The sequence below is a fragment of the Pan paniscus genome, chromosome 2, assembly GCF_029289425.2.
Source record: "Pan paniscus chromosome 2, NHGRI_mPanPan1-v2.0_pri, whole genome shotgun sequence".
NCBI lineage: Eukaryota > Metazoa > Chordata > Mammalia > Primates > Hominidae > Pan > Pan paniscus.
In genome coordinates this window covers 131,733,447-131,745,762 of record NC_085926.1, presented here as the reverse complement: position 1 = coordinate 131,745,762, position 12,316 = coordinate 131,733,447, and the positions used below count along the sequence as shown (strand labels likewise).

General features: G+C 38.9%; 1 protein-coding gene across 2 annotated transcripts in view; it reads right to left on the bottom strand.

Annotated features, from left to right (window-relative positions):
- Positions 1–922: 922 nt before the first annotated feature.
- SRPRB (SRP receptor subunit beta) overlaps positions 923–12,316 on the bottom strand; it is a 30,507-nt gene continuing 19,113 nt past the window's right edge. For both annotated transcript variants that reach the window (XM_008976092.5, XM_055110478.2), the window contains 4 exons: positions 10,391–10,473; positions 5,872–6,008; positions 4,665–4,719; positions 923–2,046 (listed from right to left, as the gene is read on the bottom strand). In XM_008976092.5, coding sequence (XP_008974340.1) covers positions 1,833–2,046; positions 4,665–4,719; positions 5,872–6,008; positions 10,391–10,473 — 489 coding nt within the window. In that variant the 3' untranslated portion in view covers positions 923–1,832. The remainder of the gene's footprint in view (positions 2,047–4,664; positions 4,720–5,871; positions 6,009–10,390; positions 10,474–12,316) is intronic.

Sequence of the window (12,316 nt, the reverse complement as noted above, 5' to 3'; positions counted from 1 at the left end):
AATCAAACTCAAACTTGCAGCCCTTCTTCAGTCACTTTTTCTGGTGTGCTGCTTCCTCCAATAAAGTAAGATATTAACCAGAAAAAAAGAAAAGAGGCTGAGAGGGACACATGCCTCTAATAGAAGCATCAAGCCACTGACTTTTATTCCCATGAGCTCCTACTATGATGACATAACATGTCACATTTATTGCTCTTACCTACTTCCTAAGTTACTGCTTGCCTAATAAGGAAAAGGGCAAGAAATAAGAGTCCAAAAGACACTCAGAACACCAGCAGCAGCTTTCAAGTAAGGACTCAGAGTCAGGGTCTCACAACTCCTCCATTTCATGTTTCATTTACATTGTCTTCGTGCTCCAGCAGCAAGGCTGACATGTGCTTTGGGGTAGGAGCCTGGAGTATTTCTGCCAGATGGTCTGAGGTGACGTATACTCCTAGAGCCCAAGTGACCACCAGAAGGGACATGTGAGACAGCAGGCAGAGGCCATACATGGAGGATCACACTCCCTCAGATGTCATCAGCCCCATGCTTTATCCTTTGACTCCCCCTGATCCTCAAGGCCAGGTGGGGTGCCCCTGCCGCATGCTCCAGAGAACTGTGGGCCTCTCCTACCATGGCTCTCAATGCACTGTTCCATAACTGGCTTCTCCCCTGGACAGAGCCACCCTGGTCTCCTTGTAAGCTTTAGTTGGGCTTGTCCCTGAGTGTGTGGGGTAGGAATAGGAGTGTGTTCCTGTGTATGTTGCAATCTTTAGGCTCAGGAGACAAGGAGTTAGACCTGAGTCCTGACATGTGCACTCATTTGTACTCACCATTACATTCTATTTAATTGCTTTGAGCCAGACAGACTGTTTTCTTTACCATGAAATATACTAATCATTCAAAAAAGCCTTGTGTTTAAGAAGACAGCAAAAAACATCACTTCAAAAAGGCAACTTTTTTTTTTTCTTGGCATCAATGAATATGCACTTCAGAAATCTACAGAGAACTTTTTTCACTTTGTATTTGTTCCACAGCATTCTAGCCAGGAGTACAAAATAGGAGCTCTTCAAGCAGCACATGAAGATGGCCCAGGAGCCTTCAGCCATCCAGAGCAGCAGAGCAGCACCTAAATCTCCACACACTTCCCAGTATAACCACTAAGAACACACTAGACCCTTGGCATTAGGGGATTTATCATTTCCAGTTCTATTATCTGGGAATGACTCCAAGGGTTTGTGACAAGCTTTTGAAACATAAGTGCTAAGACGAGTGTGGACAAGTCACTGAGCTAATGAAGAATAGACCCACTGTCTGCTTGGCTCTGCTATTTTGTACCTGTCTTCCCATGTGGGGAAACTTCATAACTGTGCCCACAAATCAGAGAAATTCGCAAAGGACTAGACAATGTATTGCCTGTGAACTTCAGAGGCAACTGGAAATAGTGCAACTGGAAATCAACTAGCTTCATACATAGGCGGGTTTGTTTCCAGGGACCAAAAGCACAGAAGATAAGAACACTTTTCAGGTGATGGCCATATTCTCATCATATCCTCTGTGTGTGGAGTCTGCCTGTTGTCACAAAAACCTTGACCCTACATCAAGTTACACCTTAACAAAGGGAAGATACAGGCATCAGATAAAAGGTACTTGTTTGAAAGGCAGCCATAAGGGAGAACTGAACTTAAAAAAAAAAAAAAATTCCAAGCTGGTTTCAACAGTACTTTGTTTCCAGAACAAAGAAATGTTTCTAACCACATCTTGTACCCCTTCCTCATCAACTCCAGACTACCACAGACCTTTTTCCAAAACTGTGTGTCACACATCCAGGTCTTGTGCTTTAGAGCTGCCTCTCAGGCCATTTTAGCCAGCCATTTCTCCAAGTCCTGGATGTCAGCAGAGCCCACGTCCCCTCTTCCACCCTTGGCACTGCACTCCAGGAACTCCACTTTGAGGGGCAACTGTGAGAATTCAAACTCTTTGCCTTTCTTCCCCAGCTGAGCAGGGGCAGTGCTGGAACTGTCCAGTGTGCTGGGGGCAGCAGAACGGGTAACTCGTAAGGTGTTGCTGTGGGGCAAAAGGAAAGAAGTCAGGAGGCAAAATTTTTATACAGCAATTAAATCATATTAGTTTCTAAACATTTCAGCACTCATTTAAAACTTAACTATGGAATTGCCAATTATGCTATTAAGATTGTTGAATAATCCTTTGCATTTATAAGTCCCTCTCTTGGACAGAGAGGTGAGGTAGGTGGGGCGGGCTGGGGGGGTCGGACCTCACAGGGCTAGAGGGCAGGTCAGCAGTAGACCAGGTCACACCAACTTTCTTTCAGCCCAAGGCCCCCTTCTAAGAGGATCTCCTGAATGAAGCCGTCTAAAAATATATTTTTAAAATACATGCTTTAAGTGTTATAAAAACGTAAGTTTCTGAAAGTTAAGTGTGGGTAGATAGGGTATGTATTTTTATCTTGAGTCTATTTGGATATGGAGTTTAGAAATCCACCAACTCCAGATTCTCATCTCTAACTAGGGCAGAATTACTATTATCCAACCTCTTTAACCACCAAAACCTTCCCAATGTAAGTCCCCTTACTGCCACCTGCTGGCCCTAATAAAGGGTGCATAAGCAACACTCATTTGTCGGCCTCCCCTTCCCCTTTCTGCTATCCAGAAGCAGAGGAATACATGCTGCCAATCTTCTTTCTTACAAAATAAAGCATTTCTTGTTCTGTAAAGTTGCTTCAAAATTAGCGAAGAATCCACAGGCAAAACTAAGCAATACCTTGTTTAGGAAGGAACACACACACACACACACACACACACACACACACACACTGTAAAAGTATTTTTAGAAAACAATACAAAACTGGATATTGCTGACCTCTTGAGGGAAAAGCTTTTGGGGAGAAACAGGGGCCTTCTAGGCATGGTGGTGAGTACATAGGTATTCATTTTAATATTTTTTAAGCTTAATGCATGTGACATATATACTATTATGAGTAAGATATTTTACAATAAAAATTTTTTAAGGAAAAAAAGTAAAACATGTATTCAGCTTTTGCCACAAGGCCATGTAAATATAATATACCGTGTTATTGAGAGACTATGAAATGCCTCTAAGCTAACAGGGCCTAATTCTCATAAATCTGAGATTAAAATTAGTCAGATTCCGAATTTTAACTGATGTTAACCTTTACAACTTGTCAACATTTTGTTTCACTGCCTTTTAAGAAAGCATTGCCTTTCAATGCTTTTAAAAAAGGATTGGCTTCTGTATTGTTTTTCTCTAAGTCTATAGAGTGAAAAGCAAACAGCCTATGGAAAACATGTGTTTTAACCACGGGAGACTTGGACTGTACTGTTAAAAATAACCCAAGACTGATTCACAAATAACATTATGACAGTTTTGGCTTCCCCAAAACAATTCCCAACAATTTCAAGAGAATTTTTAGAAAAACCCAACCATCCAATTGTTCCAATGTCCTTATTAACCTAATGGCAGCAACAGATACAATCCAAGAGAGTGAGCATCAAGAGCACAGGAGGACGGGGTGATAAACTCGCAGCTCCAGACGGGAAAGGAACCACTGAAAATGGCATAGGCAGGGCTGGCAAAATTGTTCTGCAAAGAGCCAGAAATTAAATATTTTATCGCATATTTTTCTTCTGTTTTTTACCTGCCCTTTAAAAATGTCGATTTACTCTTGGCTTGCAGGCCCAGGCAGGAGTTTGCCAATGCCCGAAGCTGACTTGATTCTACCAGACTCTAAGCTCCTGAGTACAGGAACACATTTCCTCCTACAGCTGCTCCCAACTGCAGTCTTGGCATCCACTAGATGCACTACAGGTGCTTCTTAAATGAATAAGGGAGTCAGTAAGTCATAGTGGGGAGAAAAGTTTCTAAAAGTTGAATTTATACAGTTTTTCCTCATCAGATCCTTTTCAAGGCCTTACACAAAAGCAAGAAGAAAACATAACTTGCTTTACTATAAATGTTGATCATTTCTTCTACACCAGCTTTTGGCTAGCTCTTACAAATTGGCATAACGCAGAAGACATGCTAGATGCCTTAAAATTCAAAAGCTTATAGCTCAATTTACAAACCTTGAAACACTCAAAGCAGGATATATAATATTGCCAAGTATTTTAACAATCTAAGAAGCTACAATATAGTATCAAAGACTTGCAGTCTTCCTCAGTATTCTGTTCTTATTCTGTCAATAATTTCCAAAGTGGCTTTTAAATGTTTTAATTTCTTTTTTCCTGATTCTCAGTTTTTATTTTTTATTATTTACATGCATCCTTAAATACCACTTCACAGGCATTATTGAGTGGTGAACAAACACTTCCACTCACTGAAATAACACCGTTCTCAAGTTGGCATGTAAACTTTTTTAGCTTCTAAAACCTTTCAACTATAAATGATTTAGTAACAATGGTAAAATAAATTAAGTTTATGGTTTCAAAAAAATCTTCTTTCCATGAAATTTTAAAATATCTATAAGCACCCTAGTAAGTTTTTGTGATTCCATTATTTTGTAAATTATTTAACAAATATTTATCACACTAATCTTCAGTCTATAATTGTGATAATCACATAAAACCAAACAAAAGAAACATGAATATGCTGCTTACAGTCTAAGTGTTAAGATATATAATTAACCAACAGGCCTCTTTCACACTTACAGTTCTTTCTCCAGCTGCTGTTGAATTAACTTTGCTGATTTTGCCATTGCAATATCTGTAAAGAAATAAAGACACTGTTGTAGTTTAAACGAGAATGAGTTTTTTCCCCAAGACTTCTTACACAGAAGGAAAATTCCTATTTAAACCAGTAAGTTTTTCTCTTTTTTTAAAAAAAGACCTTTTATCACTAGTTCCTTCTCTATCAAAGTAAGCTTTATACTTGCACTAGGGGCTTTCCCAAGATAATGCTTATAAACATATTATGCTGGTGACCCTAAAACTGACTTTAGCTTTCCCTAAAGTTCTCCACACCTTATAGACCTTTCAATTCAAAACATGTAAGTTTACTGTTTAACAGAAAGAAAACCTACCAGTGCTGTGATTATGAGAAGTGCCTTCACATGCCAAAAGACAGTGCCCTATCTGTCATTTTAAAGTAAACTTAGCATGTTTCCAATTGATCCTAAGACGATATATTTAAAGCATTAAGTGTACTAAAGGTAAGAAACAAGCTCTGGTTTGGCACAAAGCCCATGGCAAATAAACAATAACTCCCTTCCTTATATTCAATCAGGGAAATAAAGAGGTCAGGTAATGACGCTAATAACTGCATTCCCAATAAGGCATTATCAATATTATCTGGTCACTTCTGAGAAATACCTTGAACTCTTCATAGAATCAGAATTTCAGATCTGAAAGAGACCTGAAGAGATCCACTAGTCTGTCTTATTGTACAGGTAATGGAACTGAAGCCCAATTTTATTGGGGATTACTAGAAAAGTTTTCAATGGTTATCAGGTTAAAAGAAAACAACTTCAGCAAACTTCCCTTGATAAAATGTGCTGTACAGTAAACTTGTTTGAAAGCAGAAACTCCACCCTGCAAAACTGTGCATCTGATATCACATATTGTCAATCTGATGAACTTAACTTGGTAAAGTAAAATAATTTATAATCAGAAAAAACACTGTATCAAAGAAAAATCAGTTAGCAGTCACTTGGTTATCATTCCTTGGTCTTCTGGTTAGAAGACTGGTGAAAAGGCAGGAGTAGAAATAAATTTTAAGATTAAAAATCCTTCAATTTATAGTTCTTTACAGCAATTGTATCTCATCCTCAATAATAACAACTGTAAATAATGGAAATAATTCTTAGTAGCAGCAATCCCCAAAAAACTCAATTATTATTGCAAGAAAACATGATGGCACCTTGCTTATTGCAGGCTATTAAGAATGATGGTGTATTCTTCAGACCCATACTGTCAATGAGGACTTGATACAGAAACTCAGCCACATCTTTCACCTCTCGCTGGAATGCTGCACTATCCACAACAAACACAATAGCCCTGGAGGGAGAAAACAAGAAAAAGTGGCATGTGAACGTGTAACAGGACATCATTATCTTGAAAAACTATCCTGAACTTCTTCAAAGTCAATCTTGGTGATTAACACTCAGCAGACACACATGCAGGTCTGTGCATATGTTATCATATAACATAAATCCTCATTTAACAAGGAACTATTGAGTGCTACTGTGTATCAATGACTGAAGCTGAAAAAAGACAGTAAGAAATGATGCCTGTCCTCCAAGACAAATCATCATATAGAGAACCATATGATAAATGCCAAGACAAAACTATGCACATGTGTAACAGGAATAAAGAGAAAGATCATTTAAATGAGACCAGGTCAAAGGCAACTTTAAGGAGAATGTAACAGTTGAGTTGAATCTTAGCTAGACCAAAAATTGGGGCACAGACTGTCTGGAAAGTACAGGTTGAGTATCCCCAATCCAAAAATCCAAAATCTAAAATCCAAAACACTTCTGGTTCCAAGCATTTTGGATAAGGGATACTCAGCCTACAGTATGTTCAAGCCACAAATATGTGAAACACATTCCCTGGGGAAGGCAAGGTAAGCTGGTACACAGGGAGATGGGGAAATGAAGGAGAACCAAGTCAGACAGTGAGGCGTGACACAATGACCTGTGGAGTTCATGCTTTTCTGTCTTATGAAGAATATTGGTGCCTAAATGGAAGACAAAGCAATCTTAGAGGGCGCTTGAACTAGAAGCACAGTCACCAGGTAGGGCCTGAACTAAGGCAGCCATAGTGGGACTCCTCATGTGACAGAAACAAAGAGATATCAAAGCTAAAGTGCAGCAGCCCAGGGAAACTGCAGACAACAGGTCTTAGGGGGCCGGGTGCGGTGGCTCACGCCTGTAATCCCAGCACAGTGAGACGGGCAGATCACTTGAGGTCAGGAGTTCGAGACAAGTCTGGGCAACATGATGAAACCCAATCTCTACTAAAAATATAACAATTAGCCAGATATGGTGGCGGGAGCCTGTAATCCCAGCTACTTGAGAGTCTGAGGCAGAAGAGTTACTTGAACCCAGAAGGCGAAGGTTGCAGTGAACTGAGATCATGCCACCGCACTCCAGCCTGGGTGACAAAGCGAAACTCCATCTCAAAGAAAACAAAAAAACCAAAAAAAACGGCCAGGCGCGGTGGCTCACGCCTGTAATCCCAGCACTTTGGGAAGCCGAGGCGGGCGGATCACGAGGTCAGGAGATCGAGACCATCCTGGCTAACACGGCGAAACCCTGTCTCTCCTAAAAATACAAAAAAATAGCTTGGTGTGATGGCGGGTGCCTGTTGTCCCAGCTACTCAGGGGACTGAGGCAGGAGAATGGCGTGAACCTGGGAGGCGGAGCTTGCAGCGAGCCAAGATCGCGCCACTGCACTCCAGCTTGGGCAACAGAGCGAGACTCCGTCTCAAAAAAAAAAAAAAAAAATACAAGCCTTATGGACAAGGGTTTGAATGCCCAGGTGGAGATAAGAGACATGCAATGGCCAACATGCAGCTGGGGAGCTAGAACTGAATGCCCTGCACAAAGCCTACAACTTAAAATAGTCTCAGGGAGGTCGGGGCTTGCAAAAAAAGTTCCCTTAGAAACAGCGGGCCTCCACTGCCTCACACAGATATAGGGTATGAATTTATACTCTCTCCAGGTATAAGACCCCCAAGGGGAAAGGTTTACATAAAAATTGGGCCAGACTTATTGAAGCCCTATGGCCCCAACAGAAGGAACTATGAACTGCTTATGGAGCAAGGCTTTCATATCCTACGGGATTAAAGAACCACCACAATATCAACGATGTGTCACTCTTGAAGAAAGGTTCTGGAGCAAAAATTACAAGGCACAGAAGAAAATAATTATGAGGGAGAATAACTGGTACCCCAAAGAGAATAATCAGCACCCCAAAACTAAGATAATAAAGCTATCTATAAAGTAAATGTTTAAAATTATTTAAGAAAATACTACAAACTACAATAAACAATAGAATAGTATAAAAAGAAACAGGCTGGTTTGAAAAGGTAAGTATTTTAGACAAATATAGTAAATGATATTAATTAATCAATGGAAAAGTTAAGCAGAGATCATGCTCAGCTGAAAATAATGTAATAAACTAGAAAACAAATCTGAGGGAATCTTACAATATGCGAAGTAGAAAGATCTGGAAGATACGATAGAGAGGAAACAAGAAAGGCAAAAATAATAAGGTTCAATAACATTCATAAGAATTCCAGAGTGTGAGAAATGATCATGGGGAAACAGCACTACCTGGAGAAACGATGGTGAGAATTTTCCAAAACTGAGGAGAATCTTTGGTCTGGAATAGCACAACTGAATTCCAAGAATGATAAAGCTAAATCCATCCTTGAACAGAAGAAAATCTATCCCTGGATAGAAGGTCAAATCAGGCAGACTTACTACAGTGAAATGACAATTAGACTGACTGGCAAAAACATTCTCATCTGCAACAGATGGATGAGGTCAGGAGTGATGCGGCTGCCACCCAGGACTCTGCACTCAGCTAAAAGAGACATTCCAAAATGCTGGCCAAATAGAGTTACAAATGAACAAAGACTGAAAACATTTGACTACTCATCACCCTCTCTGGAAACACTTCTAAAAGATATACTCAGTGATAGAAAACTGAATCTAAAGGGAAGAAGTAAAATTCAAGAAGCAATGGGGAGCAAAAGACCATAAGCATCCTGGTAATTCTCATCACTGAATGTAAGAGGAAAAAAAAGTATGGATGGGGGTTAAAAAGGAGCATAAATAAAAGGAAGATGTGAGGAAGATCAAAGTTAAAGTGTTTAAGGTTCAGGAAAAGGAAACTGATATTATTGGTTTCAGACAATCAAATAGGCAATGTTTAAAAAATGGGGGAGGGGAACCATGATAAGAACAGCAACAGCATATGTTCAAATCAGGAGAGGGAAAATAGCCACTAGGGAAACTTGGCGAAGCCAGAAAGCAGGATTAAAAAAAAGTCACATACCAATATAGTAAATGTCTTTTCAATTTGCATGTTATCATGATTATAATTTATTTGAACTAAGTTTTATCTTCATATTTTGCATGTTTTATTTACCCAAAATACATGAATCACAGAGTAGTTATACTGCAAATCATAAAATATTTAGAACTGGCAATAGAAAAAGAAAAAAAATTTAATTGGAAATAGAAACCCAATTATGGCAAAATTTACCAGTTCTAGATTTGTCTCAATTGTCCAAGGAATTTTCTTATCTGTGACAAATTGTTCATCACCACCATCTTGTGGGCAAACATGCAATAATGAAATTTCAGTCTAGACATCTTCAATAAAAGGCAAAGAATCTACTACTTCATTCCATCAAAACTAAAATGCTGCCAATTAAAGACATTATTTTAGGGACCGCTAAGAGAAAATACTGCCAATTAAACTATGACACCATCAACTATAAGATATATTCCAAATTCAGAGATATTAAAATGTGTCTTCAAATCAGTGAAATGTGGCATACTGATTTTCCTCTTCAGTTCTTATTAATGTTAGAGACCAAAAAAGAAGCATCTGAAACTGCAGCATAAGACTTTTTAGGGAAGAACTTAAGAGTCAGTAACACCAGAGCACACACTAAAAGAAATATGGAAATATTGTTCTGTACTTCTTGAAACATCAATTTTACGTAATTTGAGAATATATATGGGCCAGGTGCAGTGGCTCACGCCTGTAATTCCAGCACTTTGGGAGGCCGAGGCCAGCGGATCATGAGGTCAGGAGTTCGAGACAAGCCTGGCCAACATGGTGAAACCCCATCTCTACTAAAATTATGAAAAATTAGCAGGGTGTGGTGGCGCGTGCCTGTAATCCCAGCTACTCAGGAGGCTGAGGCAGGAGAATCACTTGAACCCAGGAGGTGAAGGTTGCAGTGAGCCGAGATCACACCATTGCACTCCAGCCAGGACAACAGAGTGAGACTCCGTCTCAAAAAAAAAAAAAAAAAACACTATATATATAAATGATGTTGGCATTTAAAAACTGCTAGGATTCATCCCAGCTTTAAAATTCTTTTTTCAGATTTTAATAGTCATATACATTATTAAATTCACCTTCAGAATAAATGCAAACATTTAGTAACAATGACAAGAAGGGTTAACATTTCCTAAACACTAAAAAACACTTTTTAAGCATTTTAATCCCATAAAATCCTCATCATCCAGGTGAAGGTGGACTTGCAACCCAGAACTGGCTGACCCCAAGGTCACCTCAAGGTCTACCACAGGATACCACGCTGCCTCCCAAACACCACCAGAGCAAATCACATGAGTGGCTTTGATATACAGATACAGACCTAGACAAGCCCACTTCACTTCTTTCCTTCTTACCTGGCTGAAGACTTAAACCGCTCTAAGAACTGAAGCCTCAAACTCTCATGGCCGGGAAGGTCAATCAAGGTCAGACTATTGCCCTGGGGATGGCAGCAATAACATTAACGTTTCAATACAGTTCCACGTTCACAATATAAACCTTTAGTATCATATTTTGGCTACCAAACTGGTACCTAATTAACCAAACAAATGTTCACAAAGCAACTTCTACTCATAAAACACTAGTCAACGTTCTGGGGATGTAACAGTGGCCAAAGACACGGTTCCTGATCTGGCAAAATTTATGAGAAAGGTGAACATAATGTAAAATTACACATAAATATAAAATGAGAACATTGATAAATGTTTTGAGGGTACAGGAAAAACCTGTCTGGGGGAGTCAGGGAAGCATGATCTACCTGAGGCTTGGGAGATAAACCAGTGTGAGTACAGCAAAGTAGGAGTACCATATGAGTATAAGCAAAAATGTGAAAACAGTAACAAGTACTCATAAACTAATAATGTAATATAAGAACTTATAATTTTTCATAGAGCATATTACTCTTACTGGGATCTCCAATCTTTATAACAAAGTACACTTTTATCATTTCCACCCTTAATCTAATTATTTAAATATTTATCTTCCAGACATATAATTTACTTGTTCCAACTCCGTCAGCATTTGTGTCAATTCCTGAGCCCCTACTGAGCAAATCTACGATGCACCCTAATAAGTTCTATTCACCATGCCAGGCTGCCATTCCTGAATATAAGGTCAAGGCCTGGAATGGTGAATAAAGTTTATATTCAGTGTAAACGTGGCTGTGCTCAACAATAAGACTCTTAGATGTGGCCTGGTACATGCAGCAGACCATCATTTCTTACATGTTCTACATTATCCACAGCCAACCATACCCACAGTTCAGAAGCAGGCAATCAGTATCCTGCACAGATTTAACACAGTTCCAGCTGGGTTTATTATGACCTTACCTTTCACATAGCCTGTGCATTTCTTTATAGACAAATATGTTTTTTATTAGTCCCTCTCTTTTTTTTTAAGTACTGTTAAGAGTCTGGAGATCCCAGGTTGGGACTTAACTGCTCCATTTCAAAAGCAGCACTATACCACACACCCTAAGCAATTTGGAAGATACATTACTAGGTACATTACTATCTAAAGAGATTAGATCGAAAACGTAAGGGGGTAGGAGAGTGAAGAGGGAAGGGAAAAATGCTCTATATATTCAGTAGAAATATTGATAGAATAGAAATATAGTAGAAATATAGAATAACAGAAGCCACATATGTAATTTTAAATATTCCAGTAACCATAATAAAAAAGTAAAAAGAAATTGGTAAAATTAATTTTAAGTTATTTAATCTAATATATCCAAAATATTATCTTTTAAAATGTAATAAAAAAAGAAATTATTAATGATACTTTACGTTCTTTTTTTCCATACTAAGTCTTCAAGATCTGGTGTGTACTTCACACTTACAGCATGCCTCAATTTGAACTAGTCCTAGTTTAGGTGCTCAACAGTCACATGTGGCCAGTGGCTACATATTAGAAGGTACAGATTTAAAGCATATCCTGGAGTATCCTAAGTTAAAAATCTAGTGCAGGTACTAGATGATCTTGCAAACCTGGAATTTCAAAATCTGAATCCTTGGGAGTTTAAAAAGGTCTGGGCCACAAAGAGTGTCATCATTGAAAAAAAAAACAAAGATATCGCTAAGATATTTAAAAACATGTCCCTTTATTTTTCTTTACAATCTTTAATTCTGGAGGCATGAGAAAGGGGAAAGAAGACAAAGAGAAGAAGAAAAGGTCTCAAACCACAATTCTAATTCATCCATCTATCCATCCACACCCTCCAACGAGCCCTCACTCCACTCACTCACTGAAACTTATTACATGGCTGGGTGCAGTGGCTCACGCCT